This window comes from Centropristis striata, chromosome 24 (assembly GCF_030273125.1).
Source record: "Centropristis striata isolate RG_2023a ecotype Rhode Island chromosome 24, C.striata_1.0, whole genome shotgun sequence".
Taxonomy (NCBI): Eukaryota; Metazoa; Chordata; class Actinopteri; order Perciformes; family Serranidae; genus Centropristis; species Centropristis striata.
Window position 1 is genome coordinate 7133839 of NC_081540.1, and position 24465 is coordinate 7158303.

Genomic DNA, 24465 nt, shown 5'->3' on the forward strand with positions numbered 1-24465 from the left:
GTCTTTTTTTGGTCATTTTGTGTCTTTTTTAGTCCTTTAGTCCAACATAAAATGTGATTTTGAATCTTTTTTTTTAACTTTCAAAACACTATCATGCTCAATAAAAAAATGTAAATGTTTCAAATGTGAACAAAGGTTGCAAATATAACATATAAGAGGGTTACATCCAGTTCTATCATTTTATACTAAATATATTTGAGCTTGTCTCCAGTTTTACTTGGTATATCATCATCAAACTGAAACTGGCCTCATGGAGTTTACAGCCAGAACTTTAGAGGTAAATTTACAGTAGGGCTCCACGCTGCTTTGTTTTCTAGTCTGGATGTGATGAAGAAGTCATGATGCTTTGGTGCTTTTGGAGACTCCAGAGGGTTAACTATGATGATGTGAGCACGCCAAACTCCATTATTAAAAGGGCTAATTAAGTGTTTGCATATTGACAAAAGGAAAACTATCCACCACACATCACATCATTTTAATTAACACATTTAGTCTGATTATTCGGCATATAAGTGGTTCACTAATACTAAGAAAATACTGAACAAATTTGATTAGAAAACTTCCTGGAGATGCATTTTTGGTATTTGACTATGTAAACAAAATGTCAAATTATTATAATTTCAAAGGAATGCTGTTCACCACACATAAGACATTTTAATTAACACAGTTAGGCTGATAATTCGGCATATAAGTGGTTCATCAATTTCAAGGAAATATTGAATAAATTAGATTAGAAAACTCTCTGTGGACGCATTTTTGGCATTTGACATTTTTAAACTCTAATTGTCCAATTAAACCTAGAACATCTGGGGTTGTAATGCAGTATAATGAGCCTATCTGCTGTCACTGGCTACACTGTGAACAGAGGTGTTTGACAGCCAATCATTAAATTCACTCAGGTGCATGTGTCAATTCAAATAAAAATAAAAAAAGAGTCCTGGAGGCCCTGAGTGTTGGGGCCAAAATGTCACTCAAAGAGACCAAAACAATACAAAGTGACAGAAAACAGCTAGAAAGAATAAAAAGTGACAGCAACCATTTTTGTGTGTATAATACAGATACTGCAATTTGGGATTAATCCTTCACATGCTGTTAGTAATAGAAGCTAATATTTGTAGGAAACCTAAACTGAAAGTATGAGGTTTTTTTGGAAAACACCTAAACACTTTAAATCTGTTGACTCTTGTCTTTCCATGTGCCCTTGGTGACATCCTCCAGGCCACGGCTGTGAATTTGGCCGTTGGAAGTGTCACATTGTGTTGCATGTGGAACTAGTCGCAGTCTTTATTTAGCTTGGCATATCACCACGTCACAAGATCTCTGTCCATATGACTCGGGGCATGCTGCTCTATTGTCAAAGAAATGAAAGGAGCCACTGTCAGGAGCTGGTAATTGAATGGGGAATTGGATAAATTTGCTTTGATTGTCCTACCAGGAGTCATCAGATGTGTTTGTGTGTGAGTCTATTCTTTGAGATCAGACCAGATACTGATGCAGAAAACTGCTTAAAACTGTCAATTTTAACCAAACAGAACACAGGAGTTTCTGATATGCTGCTGCTTTAATTATTTAAGTTGTTCATGTTGTGTGACGCAGGCGTTTGACAGAAACACAAAAAAGACTACAAAGAGCTGAAAAAAGGCCAAAACTATTCACAAAAAGACTACAAAGAGCCAAAAAACAACCAAAACAATGCACAAAAACTACAAAGGGCCAAAAAAACAACCAAAACAATGCACAAAAACTACAAAGAGCCAAAAAACAACCAAAACAATGCACAAAAACTACAAAGAGCCAAAAAACAACCAAAACAATACACAAAAACTACAAAGAGCCAAAAAACAACCAAAACAATTCACAAAAAGACTACAAAGAGCCAAAAAACAACCAAAACAATTCACAAAAAGACTACAAAGAGCCAAAAAATGACCAAAACAATACACAAAAACTACAAAGAGCCAAAAAACAACCAAACAATTAACAAAAAGACAACAAAGAGCCAAAAAATGACCAAAACAATTCACAAAAAGACTACAAAGAGCCAAAAAACGACCAAAGAAAGACACAAAATGAGCAAACAGATACATTTATTTTCTTATTTAACCTTTCTTTATACAAATAACCATTGAGACACATGGTATCAAACTCAAGAGAGACACAAAATGACCAAAAAAAAAGACACAAAATGACTACAAAGAGACAAAAAAGGCCACAAAATGATCCAGAGACACCAAAAAAGACATAAAGGATGACTATTAAGAGACACAAAACAACCAAAAACACATAGAAATACTATAAAGAGACACAAAAAGACATCAGTTATGGATGCAGAAAACAGCTTTAAAAAAAACTGATATAGCTAAATGAATTGACTGAAAGTAAGCATTGACATGAGAATTAAGATCAGCTGAACAATAATAAAAAGCCTACAGTATGCACAAATATAAACCTGCAGCATTCTGTGAAATGCTGATTGGATTACTTGAAGTCTGTGCAAAATATTCAGTTTTTAGGGTCGTTGATTCACTCGCGTCCAAATGCTCAGAAAATTGTCTGCACAGCTCAGTTTAATGCAAAGATAAAATTAGCGTCAGTAATGTTGTTAACACCCTTAAGAGCAGACGTGTGTGTTCGGTACACAGAGGTTGGATGTTGTTAAGTGTTACGCAAGCGCCCTCAGTGTCCTGTGTGTGTATTTGTGTGTGTGTCTTTTCCTTCCTCCCCTCCCTCTGCTGACCAAATTAAATGGACATCAGTCTCTTTCTGTTCTCATTATTCTTTCTGTTTCCTTTCACCTGAGTCTGCCGCTCAAGTGGTCACAGTTCTCAGTGAGCTCATTGTTTTAGTTTGATATTTGGTGTCTTTTAGGAGCTGTGAGGTTCATGTGAAGAGGAGAGTCTGCTGAGTTTTAGAGTCCTAAGGCGAGGATGGGAGAGCAGCTGTCGGTACCGGACGACTCGGAGCAAACGCCGGAGGTGCTGTCAACAATCAGCGGTAGGGATCTCTGCAGAGCCTCAGAAACTTAATTGATCATGCACCTTTCATTGTGTTTGTTATTAAATGTTGCTGTCAGACAGCCCTGTTTAGGTTTACTCGGTTGGAAACTGAAGCTGTTATCAGCACTATCGTCAAAGCCACCAGACCGCTTTGACAAAAACAGTAAATTTAACTTGCAGTTAAGAGTTAAGAGGTGCTGGTTTACTTCTGCCTCAGTAGTAGTTTGTCTGTGTTCTTGTGTGACTTTAAGGCAGGGGTGTCAAACTCAAATACACAATGGGCCAAAATTTAAAACTTGAATAAAATCGCAGGCCAACATTGAACAAATAAACCTTTTAACCCATTGAAGCCTGGAAAGCGGATACGTCGTTTTGTAGTATTTGTATAAGCTCTCAAATACTTTTTGAATTTCATTTCTATCTGCTACAGAGGCTGAAAAATCTATTATTTAGTAGAAGCGTTGACACTTCTGTTGAATTTCCAGAAAAACTTCAGGTTTTAGGGGCTTATTTTAAAATCGCCCAGAGGTTTTACAGGCAGTTTAGGCGTCAATGGGTTAATATATACCAAACATGTTTTGCTTTAACATTAAATATGGAACCAGCAACGCTTATAAACATACAATATATAACTAAATAGTGCAGACATGCAAAATCAAATTTCAAATAAAAAACACATCAATGTCATTAATTTACAATAATAATATAATAATTTGGTATTGCCTTGCGGGCCAAATAAAATTACACTGCGGGCCAAATTTGGCCCGCGGGCCAGAGTTTGACACCCCTGCTTTAAGGGTTCGTTGGGAATCACCGACATCACACAATTACACAAACTAAATGATCATTTTGTTGCATTTGTGGACCAACAACTCCTGTGTTCTTCAAGGTTCATGTATGACATGTGCAATAGGCTTTTTTTTTACTGTAGAACATGTGCAATAAGCTTTTTCTCTGTGTGACATGTGCAATAGGTTTTTCCTTTACAATGTGTCTCTGTTTACAGTCCCTTACTTTTGTGATTTGTTTGATGTCCTTTTTCTCGTTTGTTTGTTTGATGGGTGCATGCATTGGTTGGTTATTTATTTAATATTTATCTTTTTTGCACTGACAGGCAGAGCTGTGCCTCAATTTCATTGTGCTAACGTAATTTTTATACTACCGTGCAATGACAATAAAGACTCTATTCTATTCTAAAATTAGAGTTTTTGTCAATGGAGTCTGGTGGCTTTGAAGAGAGCATCGATAACAGCCTCAAATCCCCGATCGTAAACATAAATAGACAGCAATAAAAAGCAGTGAAAATATTCTGAATATAGAAAATACTTAAATTGATATCAGGTGGGTCTTTTTCCAGTGGCTAAAATATGATTTGCTTCTGTGTTCATAAAACCCACTTTAATAGATCTAAACTAAAGCTATAAAACTGTTATTTAACTACAGTATCCATATAAAATAATAAAATCAGCAGTTAAAAGAGACAGATGCCAAGTTAAGTTCTTCAGCTCTTTGCTAAAGGTGGACTGCCATGCAATTGTTGTTTGGAAGACACAGAAAAAGTCATAGTTAATACATTATGTAAGTATTAGATAATATGACGAGCATTAGAAATGGTGCCAGAATCTCAGATTTAAAGAATGGACTTTACCAAGAAGATCTTTGGACTGTGAGCCTTTATTTGATTGAGTAATAAATCTAATGAATGCCACATAATGAAAAGTGCATGACTATCTTTGCCCGCTAGCTTTTTGAAGTTTAAACTGGGCATGTTTGTGCGATTGTGTGACGATCAATCAGGTGGAATAAAGATAATGTGATAATCTGAACCCACAGTCAGAAGCTTGCATTGTCTAAACTGCTGCATATTTCCTTTTAAATCATAAAATCACAAGCAGGACTATTGAGTTACCTTCAGTATTTGGTTCACATTGTTCCCGTCACAAAGACCACTTCTGACAGTCCTTGGCATCAAATATTTTTTGAGTATCAAAAGAAGAAATCAGAAGCGGTAAGAAACCAATCAGTAAAACCATCCTGGAGGAAACAAACAATGGTGTTTTTCTCCAACATTTATAGATTTCTAGGTTTAATGTGCTTTCAGACCTCTAAAAAGGACCCATTTTACTGTTATTGAGTAGCTCTGTGTGTCACATTTTATGGTTGTTTCTTATTATATTTAATACATAACAATAATAGTTTAGAACAGTTGATAAACAGTACAATTAACCCAAATAGTGAATGCAGTTTGTGTCAGTTTTGATGAATTATGAGCAGATTTTGCATTAGAAATTAGGTTTCCTGTTAATTTTAAGAACTTTTAATACATTTTTTTAGACTTATTCAGTGTTTTCTCCTCCCTGACCCCTGCCCATTGTTCTATTAGCTCTTTGGTTTTTTTAACTGCATATTTTTATCCTCTTAATATTCTGCTATTTCACTTTTTAGAGGGGTGGGGGCAGATGATTTTAGGGGGAGATAGCAGGTCAACAGTAGGAGCCACCTGATTAATCTGAGATGCACAGATCACAGATTAGCCTACAGCAATACATTACACTGCCATCTTCTGACCAAAGTACGTTACTGCAGCTTTGTTTATTCGCTCTAAACCAGCTGATGGAAACTAATTCACATTTTCTTTAATGCTATTACTTGAAATTTGACTTTTTGTCTCTTTGAGGTAGTTAATTGAATATTTTTTTGGTCATTTTGTGTCTCATAGTTATTTTTTTGTCAAATGAGGTCAATTTGTGTCTTCTTTTGGTTGTTTTGTGTCTCTTTGTAGTAATTTTGTCTTCACATTTTCTTTAATGCAAGATTTAAAAATTCGCTTTGACATTAACGCGAACACGGTTTTGAGAACATGACCGTACCTCACACCTGATTTATTCCCTCAGTAAACATTTCCTGAATAAGTTTATGGTCTCAATCAGCTTGTTTCGAATCTTCCATTTAGAATAAAACAGACGATAAAGAGGGTATAAATTGACAAGTCAATGTGTTTTTTCGTCTTAGAAGCAACATTTTGTTCATCTGAAAATATTTTGTTCAGCATTTGTTTGGACTAAAAGCCACTCAAAGAAGTCGCTGTTCATTATGAATGCCAGACGCAGACCAAGTTTTGGGATCATGTGTTGGTAAAAAGCAGTCACAAGTTGAGTCGGCTGTTGTTGTTGGTTGGGAAGATAATGTAGAACACTTTCTTTATCTTATACACAGAAAGCCACACATCAAATAGTCCAAATCACACACACATACGTGCCAAGTCAGTATAATTAGCTGTAGGGGGGTTATGTCATGCCTCCACCCCTCTCTTCCTGTGATAAACACAGAGCAGACATGAACTAGGATAAACAATCACACATTCACAGAACAAACAGCCTGGTGGAGGAGGAGAGACCTACTGCATTATGAGACCGACTGTGATTTGACCATGTCTCTTTTGGAGTTAATTCAAGAGGGCCAAGAGGTTTTGAGTGGATTGCTTCACAATTTGTTCATTTCTATCAGTGTGTTGACCCGACAAACACACAGCAGCGGCAGCAGCAGCAGCCGGGCACCAACAGGTCAGTGTCAGTTTATGATCGCAAAGCTTCAGATGCAAATTTTCTGGAACTGGACGTCCACGTTCAAAGAGGTCTGTCTGTTATTTAAATCAATGTGACAGGATGACGGGACAGGATTTCCTATCACCACGGGCAGGTTCCCCCTGCCGTGTTTCCCCCTCATTATTCAAACATAATAGAAGAACCGAACTATTAAGTTTCCTGCTGATGCTACAGTAGAGAGAAACGAACAAGAAATGCCGAACTGTTTTGCATGTGCTTCTTCTCTGAGGACGGTGGCAGCAGCAAGACAGATTTTAACAGCTAAAGAAGCCGTATCAGTTTAAGAGTACGCTATGTTTAGTAGAGGTGGGGGAAAATTGATATAGCATAGTATCAGGATATTTTGCATGGGTGGACCGTCAGTATTTTCACTGTTCTGCAGGCCGTAGCGGGCTCACTTTTAGGAATATAGTGCATCAGGATATCATGTCTGGAAGTTGTTGAAATAACGCTGCAAAGTTCTTTTTTATGTTTCATTCAGAAACATTCAGAGCAGTGAAGCTTAAAGTTGAGAAAAGTTTGATAAAATGCTGCAGTTGTTGTCGTCCATAAATGTTTGATATCAGTTCAGTTCAATTTGACTGAATACTTTGTTGGTCAGTCTGTGGGTTTGACTCTCATTGTGGAGAAATAAAAAGACTGAAGTGAGACGAATAGACCAAACAATTCTTGATTGAATCTAATTTTGTGGACACAAAATGCAGTTAAACAGTTAAATCACAATATACAGGTGCATCTCAATAAATTAGAATATGATGGAAAAGTCCAGTTCCAGTAGTTCAAGTCAAACAGCTCCAAAAAATTGAGTCATATCGATGGACATACTTTTCGGAGGCAAACATTTCCATATTAATCATACTTTTTAAAATTGGTCTTTTGAGACAATGAATTTTAGGTCTTCATTAATTACAAGCCATAATCATTATAATTAGAAGAAATTAAATAAATTAAGACATGAAATGTTTCATTCTATGTGTAATGGATCTATATAATGTGGTATTTCCACTTTTCTATGATATTCTAATTTCTTTTGAGATGCACCTGTATTGTATTGCAATACTCACCATATCGCACAATGCTTAAAATCGCAACAATAATATCGTATCATGACTCAAGTATCGGGATAAAATCGTATCCTGAACCTGAAATATTATCTGCAGAACACAGAAGTTGTGTAATTTGTGTCAATATCACAAACAAACAACACAGAAAAAGAACCAGCAGCTCACATGTTCAACGACTTAAAATGACTGTTTCTGTTAATGGAGTCTGGTGGCCTTGAGGAGAACTTAGAACAGGGATGGGCAACTTAAATGCTGGAGGGGGCCACAATTTTTCATCAACACTACAACAGGGCACTTAACCAGATATGATGAAACTGCAATTTTAAATATGTTTACAGTGCAGTAACTTCACCTATTTCATGCTCAAATGCATGTATAACAGTATAGATAGGAATACAAAAGGTTTGAAGCAAATAAAAAAACACTTACTGTGATTTCTTTCTTTTTTTATCAGTGCAAGAACAGCAGAACAACATTAATTGCAAGAAGTTATTTTGTGCATTTTTTACACTGCACTTTTAAGATTTCATGCTCAAATGCATGTAGTTGTACTGAGGGCCACTTATTCTCATATAAAATCAAGTGAATATTAAAAGCGGACCAGCAGGGACTCTGACTGTCACTTTATGCATCCAGCCTGCAGTGTAACTCTGTGAACTCTTTGCTGTTTGAACTTTGTTACTGATTCCCTGATATAGCCCTTGTGAGTGGCTAATTGATAACTTAACCTTATGTCTCAATACACCAGCAGCAGCAGCAGAAATGTGTGTTCACTAGCTGGACGGTTGGGGGCCGATAAGACGGGTAAACAGGAAGTCAAACAGAGAGTCAAAGACATTGATCAGAAGGACTGGTGAGCCGGTATTGATCATGTCTGCCAGCCTCTGGTGTTGCCGGCGTCGACCAGCAAGGAAACAGAGACATAAATGCACGCAGACTAACAGAGGAGGTGAGTGTCGTCTGGATGTATGAAATGATCTTATTCTACCTCTGGGAGCTTGTGAAGTAGTCAGGTTATGGTTAAATGATCAATATTTACCTACATGAAGTTTCTCTCAAGGCCAGAAACCAGACAGGTGAGAGGATTAGTGTTGTAGATACTCGATGGGAGGTTCAATTGTTGAAGCTTTTCTATCCAAACACAGATAAAAAGATGTTTAACTTCACCAATGAGGCGGCATATAGAGCAGGTCTGCTGGTGTCAATGTTATCAGAATACAAGCAGCCGCGAGTGATTGTGTAGTTGTGTTGTTTCTACATAGATAAAAGTCTTTCCTCTGTTTAAGGCGGGAAGTTTGAGACAATCAGGTCCTGGCAGGATTATGGACTCTTTAATTTATGTTCACAAAATCATGTTTTTTACACGATTGTCATGGGCAAAAAGAATTTACGATAAAATTGCCATATCTAGAGATTTATTTATGTGTTATTGTTATTTAAAGCTTTAAATCAATTCATTTTTAACTGTTTATTGTGCATTTTGTCTATTTTTCACTCCAAATATACAATCATGGAAAAAATTATTAGACCACCCTTGTTTTCTTCAATTTCTTGTTCATTTTAGTGCCTAGTACAACTAAAGGTACATTTGTTTGGACAAATATAATGTTAACAACAAATATAGTTGATAAGAGTTTAATTTAAGAGCTGATATCTAGACATTTTCCATGGTTTTCTTGATAATGATTTTGGTTATTATCAAGAAAACTATGGAAAATGTCTCTTCCATGATTTTAAATCTAGCCCAGAAGACCTTAGATTTACACATCTTAAGTTACTTGAGGGAGAACAAACTTCCACAAAAAACTTTATTCCACAGTTCTGTTCTTACAAGAGTGTTCAATGTTGATTTCTCCTAATCAATAACTATAACTGCTATAAGGACAGCATGTAGCTCCGTTCTTCAGTGAGACTCAATTAAAGGAACTTACTCCAAAGCTTGTAGCCCAAAAAAACCCCAAAACTCTTTCAAAGGTACAAAAAATAACCACGTTTTACAAATATTATCCTTACATGAACATGAATTACATATAGTTAGGTTTAGCTGACTTAAACAAATTTAGATTTTACATACAAATTTTACATAAAAACACACTGAAATTGTTCTTATTTGTTAACTTGTACTTCTATAAATGTAACTTGGCTCCCACACTCAGACATGGATTAATTGTGAAGATGAATATTTGGGTGCGTGTGTTTGGTAAAGGTGGAGGCTTCTGCAGCCGGGCATGCAAAATAAAAGTGATTCTTCAAGTTCCTGAGTAGTGACACTCAATGTACAGGACATTCTCTAAGTCAAAAGTATAATTAGTTGATTCACAATGGGAATTTTTTAATAGTTTGACTGGAAATAAGTGGCAAGAATGCAAAGAAAAGCATCAGTTTGTTGATAAAAAACATCCCTAAATGTCCTGAAATCCTGCAAACGATGCATGTCTTTGGGGTATATCACTTTATATTCATATTCAGCTCAGTCAGATGCAGGTACGCAGATTTCCACAGAAGAAGGGAGGGGCCGAGGAAAGAGGAGTGGTGTAATCACTCAGTAATTTTGACAGGTGTGTGTGTGTGAGAGAGAAACAGACAGAGAGGGAGGGGCAGGATGAGGCGGGCGATACTCTTCTCTCTACCTGTGCTAACGGAGGAAGAGGGGAACAGACGGAGGGACGGGATGAAGGAATGCACGGCAGGAAAACGGGAATATGGAGGAGAGAGGTTTGTCCGCATCTCTCTGGAGGAGATGGAGAGCTACTACAGATGCTCCCAGTGCTGCCAGCTGCTGCACAGTGAGTCTCAACTGTAGTGTGTCAGTGCATGAGGGCAGAAATAGAAAGGTTTTGCAGGTAATATGCATGATCTTTAGGTGCTTTTCTCTGTGCTGTGGTTGCTTGCCACATGATTGCATCTACGGTCCCATTACCCATTATAAACACCCTGAAAACATTCAGAAAAAGACAGTCTCTGCCGTCATGAGTGCTCTTATTTTATGAAGAGAAAGCATTCATTACAGTCACAAAGAAGCAATTCTAGTCAATAAAAATGGGATGAATTGTTGCGTTCACTGACCCGGGAATATCATGAGCTCGAAGGGTAAATAAAGTACAAATATTATGTCTTCAAAGCATTTCTAAAAGCCTTTTGAAAAGAGAGCTTGAATCCCATAATTTGGCCCCGTCATCAGCCATGTCCAGCTGATCATTTAAAGCTCATTTTAAATTATATATTATAGGTAAAATATATGACTTTCCTCTGATAAATGTCTCCTGTGGCCCATCATAAGAGACCAAAGTACATGTGGGAAAAGAGCAATACACAATAGTATATTACTACATCCTATTTACTCAAGGTGGTTCAATAAAAGGTGGAATAATTACCTGACAGCCTGTTTGTGTGTGTGTGTGTGTGTGTGTGTGTGTGTGTGCACGTAGACTCCCAGGTGTCTTGATGATTTTCCGATCTGTTAGTGACAGCTCAGGTTTATTCTGGTCTGTTTCCTGTGGGCTTTGGTCTCTATTTAGAGATGATATATGTGTATTTTTAGCAGCAGCTATTCTGGTAATGCTGTGTCACTGAGACAGGTGCTGTGTTTTTGTTCTCCTCGTTTTAGTTTTATCTGCTCTTATTTCCATTACTTTAGATTGGACTTTTTGGGTGGTTTTGTGTCTCTTTGGGATCATTTTTTTCTTCTTCTTTGGTTGTTTTGTCTCTTTGAGGTAGTTAATTAGATATTTTTTGTCTTTTATGTTCATTTTGTTTCTCGTAGTTATTTTTTTTTGGTTGTTTTCTTTCTTTGTAGTAACATTTTTTCATTTCGTCATTTTGTATCTCTTTTAGGTAATTCTGTCTTTTCGTGGTTGTTTTGTGTCTCCTTGTGGTTGTTTGAGGTCTTTTTTTGTAATCATTTTTTGTCTCTGAGGTAGTTGTGTGTCTATTTGGGGAATTTTTTTGTCTTTTTTTTGGTCATTTTGTGTCTCTTTTGAGGTTATTCTGTTTTTTTTTTTTTTTTTTTTGTCTCTTTGAGGTAGTTAATTGGATCAATTTTCTTTCTTTTTTGGTCATTTTTTGTGTCATAGTTGTTATTTTTTTGTCCAGTGAGGTAATCTTGTGCCTTCTTGTGGTCGGTTTGTGTCTCTCTATAGTAATTTTGTGTCTCGTAGTTATTTTTTGGTCTCTTATAGTCATTTTGTGTCTTTTCTTGTGTCTCCTTGTGGTTGTTTTGAGTCTTCTTTGATTGTTTCGTCTTGTCTTTTTTCTTCAAGAAAAAAATGTCTTTTTGGTAATTTTATGTCTCTTTGCAGTGATGTTTTGTCTAATCGGGGTAATTTTCTTGTCTTTTTTCGGTCATTATGTGTCTTGTCGTTATTTTTTGTCCAATGAGGTCATTTCTGTCTTTATGTTGGTTGTTTTGTGTCTCCTTGTGGTTGTTTGAGGTCTTTTTTTGATTGTTCTGTCTTTTTTTTTTTTTGTCTCTGAGGTAGTTGTGTGTCTAATTGGGGTAATTTTTGGTCATTTTGTGTCTCTTTAAGGTAATTTTAGGTCTTGTAGTTATACTTGTGTTTAAAACCAACTACTCCAATGTTTAGACGAGACTGGTCTCCCATCAAAAGCGACAATATAGGTAATTTGTACAGGCAGCAAAATACAACTCATATTTACGTTTTTTACCTGCAGACTTAGGTTTCACTTCTAGTAGAATATACTGTAGTTAAGTTTTGTTTTCACAAAAAACATTGAGTGTAATCTGTAAAAAAGGATTTATTCTTTCCGTATTTGTGAATAAATGTCTTGATTTTCTAATCGTCAGCTGCTGTGACTTCCTCTGGTGTTTCCCTGAATGGCACACATGACAAAACTTCCTCTTTCATGGTTATTCTCATGATTTTGCAACCTGTTTCCCATGACATCCCTCTTGTTGTCACACTCTTGGTTTCTTTGACTTGTTTGACACCTGCTGACCTTTTAAGATAAAGTCCCTGCTCATCATCTGTGAGTGACCCTGACCCTTCCTCCTCCTGTGTTTATTCTCCTCATCCTGATCGGGGATTTATTGGAGCGCTGTGAGCCGGATTTGAGTGCGCGTCTGTGATGTTATCAGAGCCTCCCCGGTGCGATATTGAATCTGTTTTATTGTTTGTTTTTTTGTTGCACTTGTGACAGATCTGTCACATGTGCAGAGCATGAGTTTAAATGTGCTCATTGTTTGGTTTGATTGGATGTAATGTGTGTATTTGAGTTCCCTTTTCCAAACCACTCAGCCACAATTATATTTGATCAAAGTCTGATGAGTGTGTGTGGGCGAGGGGGGTGTTTGCCAAGATGAAAATTAAATTAGAGGCAGTGAAAAATAACTTATGTTTAATACAGACAGTCACAAAGCCCTCTTTAAGTTTCTGTTTTTATGCTCTCTTCAAAGTCACCAGACTCCGTTGGAAAAACATTTTACCTCACAGAAGACAGTAGTTGCTGGGCTACAGCTGTTAATTAAAATTCATTAAAACGGAACAAAAACAGCTACCGTAAAATTTGGTGTATAAGTCGCACTTCACCAAGGTAAATGCTGACATAGTAAATTTGACACACAAGATTGCGGCACAGGAACAGTCTTGTTATTTAAAAAAAAAAGGGAAAAAAGTATATACTTGGTTAAAAAAAAAGTTTAACGTTAATTTAAGCTCATGGCTTAGATGTTGTACTATTTCCTTAAGAAGTTAATGCGTTTGAAAAACCGCAATCTGAAAAGTAAACCTACTTAACAGGTTATGTTTTGAATGTTTCAAATGAAAATAAATGGAAACAGTGTTGAAATAACGTGTATAATTTATTTATTATCAAATAGCAATAGAAAACCTTGTGTTCCCAGTTTGAGAGACTGAAAAACGGCCTGCGACTTTTATTCCAGTGCGACTTATACACCAAATTTTACAGTACATGGTACACTTTTTCTAGTTTTAGAGAATCAATGTATTATAATGTTTCTATTTTCCCACAGGATCCTACACTTCCCATAATGCAACTTGTCATGAGTCTGTCTAATCAAACCCTCTCTGCCTGCAGGTGTCTAACTATGATAAAAATCTAATTAAAATGGAAGAAAAACTGCTCCTCTGTGCGAACTAAAGCTGTTTTCTTGCTCTCTTCAAAGTCACCAGACTCCATTGAAAAAAACTGTTATTTTTACCCCACAGAAGACAGTAGTTGCTGCACCAATTACTTAGTTATTGTGTTATTTTTTTTGAATGAACGAACCTTTTTAAAACCAAAATAAAACACTATCAGAAACAAGATAACTGTTCGACGCAGCTGTCGACCAGCAACTCCCGTATTCTGCAAAGTTAAATTACTTCTTTTTGTCAAAGGAGTCTGGTGGCTCTGACTCCAGTTCCACTTCTCTAAACCGTTTTCTACTCATTTTATCAATCGCTTTAAGTGCTGACGGATGTTTAATTCTTGTTCACACCTTGTTTTGTCCTCCTGCGTATCCTCTATTGTTTGTTTCGTCCTGTGAGTCACTTCTCAATTGGTGTCTTCCTGTTTACACACCAATAGCGTTTGATCCCAAATAGTGTTCGTCTCCACCGACAGAGACGTGGGGGGGAAAGTCTCAAATAAATAATTCAGCTGGGAGTTATTCTAGCTGGAGTCTGCTCCACATCCCTTACACACACACACACACACACACACACACACACACAGGTCTCCTTTACATCCCGTACACACACTGAAGTCTGCTTTGCATCCCATGTAAACACCCACAGATGCAGTCACGTCATTATAAAGTTCCTCACCTGTCTGATTGTGGAGGAAGTTCAACATAAACGGAACTAAACATTTTATTTTGTGGGTCAAATGTAGTTTGAAGTTTGAAATGAGTTGAAGTCATCGGTAGTTAATTAGCAAGTTGTTGTTTTGTGTCTCTTTTTTTGGTCTTTCTTTGGTAATTTTGTGTCTCGTAGTTATTTATTTGGCCAGTTAGGTCTGTCTCTTCTGTCTAGGTCTGTTTCTTTTTTTTCAGTTGATTTGTCTCTTTGTCATAGTTTTGTGTTTTTTTGTGTCTCGTAGTTATTTTTTTGTCTCTGAGTTAATTTTGTTTCTTTTTTTCATTGTTTTTCTATCTTGTCAGTTTGTGTCTCTTTAAGGTTCTTTTGTGTATTTTCTTGTGTCTCCTTGTGGCTGTTTTAGGCCTTCTTTTGTGTCTTCGTGAAAATGTTTGTCTCTTTGCAGTGATGTTTTGTCTCTTTGAGGTAGTTGTGTGTCTAATTGGGGTAATTTTCTTGTCTTTTTTCGGTCCTTTTGGGTCTCATAGTTATTTTATTGTCCGATGAGGTAATTTTGTGTCTTTTTTTTGGGTTGTTTTGTGTCTCTTTGTGATTTTTTCATAATGTTGTCCGTCTATATCGTCATTTTGTGTCAATTTGAGGTCATTCTGAGCATTTTTTTGTTATTTTAAGTCTCCTTGTGGTCACTTTGAGCTCCAGGATCCATCAATTGCGTTGATAATTCCTACACAATTTGGCAGAGTTTCGGTCTCTGACATGTGAGTTTTCAGGGTGGAACTGTAAGTCAGTCACCCGTGGGTGAAACTGCTGTCAGAACTGCTGGAGGATAAATCAACAGAGACAGGAAATGAACCATTATAAACCTGCTGCCTTTTCCTGTCCCACAGCCAACGTGCTCTATCATCTAAATCTGACACACACACACACACACACTCTCTGTCTCTGTGACTGACCTCCACTGTTTCATTCAGATCTGTTTAAATCCTGTTGGCTGCAACTCTCTGTATTTATTGATAATCTTATCTCAGACTAGACTGAGAGATTCATCCTTAATCTAACTCGTAATCCCACCCACACATCTATTGTTTTTCATTCCCTCACGCCTAATCTCAGTCCTTCTATAATTATTTCCACCATAACCCAGTGACGTTGCCATATTTTCATCCATATTCACTTAAATCTTGACCCGTGGCGATGAAGGTATTTCTATTTCTGTGCAGAGAAACCGCCAGGATTAAGCATGTGTCCTATTTAGACGTCATCTTAAGTGGATCTTCTCTCCGACTGACTGCAGGTAGTTGCTGATGTGCACTTAATTTATCTGGGCAAGCTCATAATCATCTTTACAAGTAAAACAATTGTGCAAGTTGATAAAATGACTCTGTTGACACTGTTAAGATAAGCCTTATGTAAAGGCCAGAGCAAACAGACAGATTGAGTGAGGGGTTTCCCTGCATGTGCATGAGCGTGTGAGTTCATGCATGTGAGTGTGGATTATCCCCTTTGTGCTGGTCAGCAGGTCATAGAAGAGACCAAAAAAAAAACTCACAGGAGAAAAGATACCTGTGTTTGTAAAGTAAAACTCCTCAGCTTTTAAGATTAGTGTGATTCTTCTTGATCTAAACTCACCCTGAGGCTTTTTCTTAGGTGTCTTACTATGATAAAAATAGATTAAAATGGAAAAAGAACAGCTACATGGTACACTTTTTCTAGTCTTAGAGAATCAATGCATTATGATCAATTTATAGATTAAAATCCTACATGATCCTACACTTCCCATAATGCAACTCGACATGAGCCTGTCTCTTTAAACCCGCTCTGCCTGCAGGTGTCTAACTATGAAAAAAATCTAATTAAAATGGAAGAAAGAGTTTCATTAATAAATATGAATATATATGAAGGGACAGAACAATAAAAACAATAATGATACAGCAGACACAGTTTAGTTTTGTGCAAAATTTGTGCAAGTAGTTCAAACATGATAGTGAATCATTGCATTATGATTATTGGGGTTTTCAAATCTTACTTTTTTCTACTTAAAATTTGAGTTCACAAGCACACGCAGAAATACCCCTGATGACATCACTAGAGCCTGACAAATATGGGATTTTTGAGACCGATGTCGAAAGTGATTTTATAGAGGGAAAATTAATCGATTACCAATGTGATGGCTGATATAGTTTAATACATTTTTTTTTGTTTGTTTGTTTTTAGCTGGAAAATAGACCTTTTTTATGTGGATTGTGCACCGATTTTTTACCACTCTGCAAATGCATCCAGAGAGCTAATTTCTCAAACATAATTTAAATTTTTTTTTTTTACCATTGTTATACATTATTATACAAACAGTGTATTACATTGTCAGCAAATTATATAAATATAACTGAGACAACAGGAATAAAATAAATAGCTAAATAGTATTACTGTTCAGTTTTAGTTTGTAAGACATTTATATCTAACACCATTTCTAAAACACGCCAAGCAACATTTTCTGCATTATATATTGTGTAAAAAAAAAGTTTTCATATCTGGCTGATAATATCTGTCAACTGATATATCTGTTTGGCTCTAGACATAATCAAGGTTTTTGTCTAAGACATAAGATATTTGTGAAATCTGACATCATGTGAAGTATTAACGTGTAGAATTACATTTTCAGTGAAGCATTAATCCAACCACAGCGTGAGCAACAACCACTCCTTGTTTGTAAAGTTAATTGTGTGATGTTAACTGAGATCACACAGACAAGTGCTTTGCTAGGACTAGAAGATACACTTCATGAGTGGCATCATGGGAGGAGTGACTGTTTTTCTTGTTTATGTGAAGGGAATAAACAGACGCAACAGAATGACAGTTTGAAACTGTTTTCTTCAGCAGGGCAGCATTTTTTTATGCTCCTGAGGGCTCTATTCACATTTTTACCAGCCCAGCTTCTGTATGTGTATGTGTATGTGTATGTGTGTGTGTGTGTGTGTGTGTGTGTGTGTGTGTGTGTGTGTGGTGTGAGTGTGGCACATTGGACCCCCCTGCTGTCCACACTGGCATTGTGTGTCTGTGTGTGTGTGTGTTTTGTGCCCATGAGAGAGTGTGAGAAAAAGCGGAGAGAAAGAGGCCTCCGTTCCCTCTGGCACCAACACCAATTTATTTTAACTGTGTGTAGTGAACACATACATGACTTAATGTTTGCTTTGCATTTGCCTAGTTTCGAACTTTTAATTCAATACTTTTTAATATTTAATACTATTTAATGCCAGCATGTTGCGTTCAAATGTGGGTTGATATCCGGGATATCTGAAACAAACACAATCTGATTTATAGAACATTTTATTCCTAAAAACATGATGATTTTTTATTTTTATTGCTTTGACAGTAATTTATGAATTAGATTCAATATTTAGTCTTCAAACAGTCGTTTCCATTAACAATGTATGAAATCATTAAAAGCCGTTTCCTCAAAATTAGTTTTTTCTCATGCTCTGAGCCATAAATCATCAAACTTACTTTTATATTCTGAAGGTTTTTACAGAGAGGTTTGACTATATATGATTCATACCCTGATTTATAGAACATTTTGTTCCTAAAAACATGCCGAAAATTGTTTTTTTTAATGGTTTTTGACAGTATTTCTTGATTTATTAAATATTAAAAGGAGATATCCCAATGTCCTTATGTAAAAAACTTTGAATCTTATATATCAACAAAATAAAGTAATAACTTTGAAATCAGATTTATTTCCTGGAAATATATGCAAATTATCACATATTTAATGAGTCTCTGCCTCATTTGCATATCTAAGCATATAACATGAGAAAACTTGTAATGCAAAAAAACATTGTCTTAATGTAAATAAACTGGGGAAGTTTCATGTTGATATCTGTAAGTTAAAAAAATGATCCTATTAAGCACAATAAATAAAATAATGAAGTTAGAGAGAGACGTCTGGCAGAAAAATGCTTCTACAAACAAATTAGTATCGGCCTAGAGATCCTTTGTCCTCAGCTCATTTAGACCATATATCATACTGTCCTAATGCCTGAAACAATAACTTATTTATCAACTAAAAGTCACAGTGGAGACAGATTACACATAATGAACTGTAACCATTATTATGAATGAGCAGTTGGTGTCCCTGAAGCCTTTCAGTGAAAACAGTGTGACATGTGAAACTGGAGGCGGACCATGTGAAACTCCGCCTCACTGGCTGGTAGAGACCGGGAGGGGGGAGGTGTGTGTGTGTATGTGTGTGTGTGTGTGTGTGTGTGTGTGGGCTGCGCTGCACACTGACAGCTCAGTAAGCAGCTGAAGTCGGCGGCTGTGGCGGAATGGACCGCCTGAACTTCCACCGTGATGTGCTCTGACAGAATATGCTGTTGTGTGTGAATGTGTTTTAACAGTGTGTGTGTGTGTGTGCGTGTGTGTATCAGGGGCATACATGTACCGGCAACACAATGGCTCTAAACCGAGTGTCTCAACTCTGTCACGATACCACCAGGCTGTGGCTGCAGCTGAAGATGATGACAGGTAGAGTGTCTGTGTGACTGAGCGTCTGCAGGACTGCTAGTTTGTTATTGGTGTGTGTGTGTGTTTTGGTGTTTTGGGTGACTTTTTTTCCATGTGTATGCATAAGTTTTATATATAGAAAGAGATAAGACTGTGAGAATTCTGCAGGTGCTTCTCTATGTGGGTTGGGTGTGTGCATGCAGAGCAGATACAGACAAAAAAAAACAGCTTTTTGCAGTTTCTATAAGTTGTTGTGTGTTTTGTTCATTCTTGTCCAGCTGAATTATGGGCAACAGAAAACTGCAGTTTCATGTTTACCTAAAGGTAAAGAGCTAAATTAACCTCCACCTTTTGTCCGATTTTGTCCTGGGTATTGCTAGAGGAAGGACACTGAGTGATCAGAATTGAAAATGTTCATCTATATTGAATTAAAAATGAGCTTGGAGCTGCTTAAAGAATGCAGAAATATATGTTTATCGCCAAAAAATCAACCATTTATTGCGAATAACTGTAAAAACAGGTATTTTCGTCTAAATGTGAACTCTGACGGTCCTTGAATGGATCATAGGTTACATTATTGTGGCATTTCTGTCAAAATCACTTTATTCTACATGTCTCTAAAACGTCGCCAAAAATGTAGCGTTTGTAATAACTAGATCCTGTTAAAAACATTAAATTCTGCTCCTCAGCGACACTGTGAAGCCATCATTGATTCTGCTGAGACGAACGGTCACTTGACAAATATTCACTGAAACTCTTTTTACACAGAGCTGAGGGGAGAGTACAGGAGAGGTTGGAAACATGTAAATAGTTCAATATGTAAAGCATGTGGAGACCTAATGTTGTTGTTTTAAATATTCGTGGCATGTGTGAGCACTTGGAAAAGTGTTGTGTATATGAAGGTAATTTATAAGAGAAATTCAACTTGCGTTTTTTCCTTTTTCCGTGATATATGTCATTATAACTGTGTTATTCTGCACAAAAGATGTTTTTGAGCGAGTCAGACTTCCAGCCATGATTGTGCTGGTTCCATAAAGCTGCAGGACTTATATTGCATAGATTGCATTGAAATACAAGGCCACAGTGAGTAAAATACAGCAAAAACCGCCATTAAACGGCATTTCTGCATTCACCTTTCAGTCCTGGAGGTTGTTGGATGCTAACCATACATTAAAACCGAACACTTGAGATGTGGTGTTTGCTGACGGATCATGCTACTTTTTAGATCTCAAACAAATATTTTTCAGGGAACTATCTACCAGAGAGCACTGACTAACCAGTCTATTTTTAAACCGTTAAATACGCTTCTAATTACAAATAGTGGACTAAGTGTTGCACAGACAAAACTCACTACTGTCCAACAACAACTTGTTACAGGCAGTTCATAAATGTTTGTAATTATGAAAGAGTCTGTTATCCACATCGATCTCGTCTCATAGCCAAGGATACTTTTTCCTGCTGAAGCCATTACTATCCATCAGACGGTTGCATAAGCCAGTCTAAAGTGGTCCTCAGGCCCTGGCTGTGTGTTGAGCTGTATGTTAACGTGAGTACAGTACGCAGCAGAGCACGCTGACAGCATGTTAATCACATTGCTCCCATTAACTCAGTGTGTTTCCTCCTGTCAGTTGGGACAAAACCCTTTTGAGAGTTTGAATGTCAACATCTCCTCCCCCTTGTTTCCACTCTCAGCTCTGTGTGTCTGTGTGTGTTCATTGGCCTATTTTTTCAGTCTTTATTTGCTATGATGTGCTCTGATGGCAAACCTGTATAACAGTTTTGATAATAATCTATAGAGATGTTGGCTTGTTGTTCTTGGCCCTCTTTAGGCTTTTTCAGGTGTGTTTTGTGTTGCTGTGCAGAGAGTGTGTGTGTGTTCCACTGGCAGATGGACCGAGGTTATCTTATGAGCTTATACAGCCTGCTCACACACACATGCACACAGTTGGTACCAAGGTATCAACCCATCCCGTCATTGCTTTTTTGCCAAATCAAGATTAGAAGTTGACAGCTAAGCTCCCAGAATGCAATCTGGGATGTTGATTCACATTTGTGTGTGTGTAGAAGCAGAACAGGAAGTATTTATGTTCCTTTAAAAAGACATGTTTGCATTCGATTTGGCAGCAGCTGTTGTAATGTAGCGATCAGTCAATTCATTTTGTCCTCAAGAGTCCTCGGCAGCAGACAGAAGGAGAGGAAGTGTATCAACACAAAAGCCAGATCAATAAACTCAATACTCGGATTAGATTAAGTGGATAGGATGAATCTTTAATGAGCCCAGAGGGGGGATCGGATGATGGCAACATCAAGTCTCAAAATATCAGACATATTGATTTTTAAAGCAACAACATCTTTAACATTCATTCATTGACTCTCACTGAATAGATCAGCTGATATATCAGCACTTGCAGTCCCGAGTCAAGCTCCCAAAACTTCTCATGAGCTTTTCTCTATTTTATAACTTACCAAAACAAAGTCAATGCAATGACAGAAATAGAAGTAATAGGGGCCACCCAATAAGGGGCTACGAAGCACACTAAATTGACCAAAACATACGTTTCTTCACCACATCACGGGGTGCTGAGTTGGTGGTTTGATAGACTAATGACTTCTAATGAACAGGTTTTGTCCTGAACTGCAGTGGAATCCAGAATAACGTATGTTCACTGTGCATTTGATGTGATCACACCTGTCTTTTAGGGCGCTTTCACAGCCCAGAGTCTGTTTAGTCCGTTTCAATCGAACTCTGGTGGTTAAATCCTTGTTTCGGTTCGTTTGGTTGCTTGTGGACGCTCCAATCATACTTGCTGGAACCAAAACAACCAGTTAAAGACCACTTTCAAGACGGGGTCTCAGTCCATTTCCAAATGAACCAAAACGCAGCAGATTGTGGCTCCCAATCAAATCGTGGCATCTCATCACAGCATAAAGATGAATCTTGTGTCCTTCAGTTTCACGGAGCTAAAGCAAATTGCAGAATTATCAACGTATTGCTCAAAATAATGTAATACTCACCATCGTGGTAGAAGAGCATCAAGGGTCGCCTTCTCTGATTCTACAGCTGTCTGAAATAATGGATCAACACTTTATTGACGACCCCAGAGTCTCAACAGGAGCTTTCTTTACAAATTAGTTGGTAGGAACACCAGAGCAGATTACAGCCGGTAGAATCAAACGTACAAACATCAAACATCTCCATGTTGCTTTGTTTTTTCCTTGTCTACATTTTTTTTATTCGGAAAGTCATACAAAGTCCAGGAGTTGGAAAATACAATTTGGTACATAGAATCATCATCAGACAATATACAGTAAATACATTTTGATACAAACACCAATCCAACAGAGACACTAAGCCATACTAAGCTTTCTTTTATCCGTTGCTTTCCATTTTTCTTTTAACCCCTTCTATATTTTTCCTCGCCAACTTTCCAACCAATAAGAAACAAAGAAAGACAAACAAAGCAGCTCTCCACCTTTTTTTACAGGCCCTCTCTGCAAATCTCTTCTTTTTTTTAATCTGGTCTGCTTACATTTCTGCACTATGAAAGCAAACCAGAACTATAAGTAACAATTTCACTGGTGGATATTTGATGGAATGGCTTTTTCAAACTGGCCAAATGCATCACATACATCATCCGAGGTGAAAAAGACGTAAAACGTGCTATAACTTTGTTGAAATAGTGCTCTCTGCAGAGCTGTAGTCAGACCCCGGGGCAGCCTTCTTTTCATCGTGCCCTACATGTCAGCTTTGAAGAGAAGGATCGCTTTCTGTTGACCTTTTGATGATGACCTACTCAACTTCAGCACAGATACAGTTTAATATGAACCATGCCAGCCCTGATCAGATGCATTCGCTCTGCTGCATGAATACTAAAAGCGAGGTTGTATTGCAAATGCAAAAACGTCCAAAAAAAAGAAAAGAATACAGCACCCCGTCTGTGACCTTTTATTATGGAAGATAAGTCTCGCTTCAAGTGCATGATGTCATTGTGTAAAAGAGTCGTGTCAGGTTTTTCCTACAGCTGCGAGTTTCTTTTAGGGCAAGTAAAAACACAGACCTCTTGGATCTTGACTTATTCTCTGAGTGTGTGTGTGTGATTTTCCCTTCTCTCCCCCACTCTGTCTTCCTCAGTTTTCATGTTCTTCTTTGTTCTGAGTAGTGTAATGACTGGTAGCTATGGCCAGAGGCAGCTAAAAAAGGCTGCTGGTTTTTTCTCACTAATGGTAGAGAGAGAGAGGGAGGAAGGGAGGAGGACCTGTATTTAAAGCCACAAGATTGCGAGTACATGCTTTGTAGTTTAGTGAGTTGCACCACAGATGCTTCAACAGCTCCAAGTGTTTAGGAGCGACTTAATTCCAACATTTCCATGAGCCTTTGACGAACTTCAGGAAATAACTGCTCCCAAACAAGAAATACTCATAAAACCACAATGTGTCATTTTTAAACAAACAAAATAAACTGTGTTAATAATTACTGAGCTGTTAAAGTTATGGTAGTTATATTGTGAGTTCAGATTGCTTCCACACTGTAAAAAGTCTGCAAAACACTTCATACAGCTCATACAGTTAATATATATATTTAAAGATATAACTGTAGAATAACTAAGGTTTTTTTTGTTGTTGTTTTTTTCACTTTAATATGACCCTGTTCGACCACCTTTTTACAGTTGTTGTTTTACTATAAAAAACCAAAGTCACCTTGATTTTACATTCAGCAATATGATGTATGTATTCTATTCTATTTAACATTCAAGACCATTAAGCAAATGAATAATACTGTAAAAATTAATAATTACAAAGTTCTACTATATTTATTTACAGATTTCAACGTCCATTTCATGGTTAATATTTGTTATAAAAGTAATTAACATTTTTAAAGGTTTTATTTGTATTGTGTGTGTATTTATACACATAATGTAGAGAAAAACAACAATAAAAACCCTGTAAAATAACAGAAAAATAAAATTATCTAAATAAAGTGTCAAAATCACAAACAACAGTAAACACCTGTATGTTATTTTACAGGTAATTTCTTTAAATATACAGATAATATACAGTAAATATTTTTAAAAAAAGTATATTTGGAGAATAACTTTCTTTTTTTTAACTTTAATATGACAGGAAGTGTTAGGTTACTCTTGCTTCATTACATTTTAAGTTTTGATGTAAAAAAAAAACGAGTTTCCTGAATTTTACATTCAGCAATTAGATGTGTATATCTGATACACGACTTTTTACATACAATTCACTGTATTTTAACATTCTAGACCGTTAAGCAATTGAATAATACTGTAAAAAAATATTTCAATGTCCATTTTGTGGTTAATATTTGTAATAAAAGTAATTAACCTTTTAATAACATTTGGACCTAATGTAGAAAAAAACAATAACAACCGTGTAAAATAATAGAAAAATAAAAAAATATATATTTCACATTTGGGAGAAATAACCAAAAAATGTATGTATTTTCTCAATGCAGTTGATGTAATTAATCATATTTACTCTGGTAATGATGCAAATAATG

General features: G+C 36.7%; 1 protein-coding gene across 3 annotated transcripts in view; it reads left to right on the forward strand.

Moving 5' to 3' along the window:
* The first annotated feature begins 6414 nt into the window (after positions 1-6414).
* The window catches only part of mcf2la (mcf.2 cell line derived transforming sequence-like a), a 60516-nt gene continuing 42465 nt past the window's right edge, over positions 6415-24465 (forward strand). For 2 of the 3 annotated variants that reach the window (XM_059327844.1, XM_059327843.1), the window contains exon 1: positions 10268-10451. In XM_059327844.1, coding sequence (XP_059183827.1) covers positions 10268-10451 — 184 coding nt within the window. Of the gene's footprint in view, positions 6560-10267; positions 10452-24465 lie in introns of those variants that run through there. The other variant, XM_059327841.1, reaches the window with a different exon arrangement.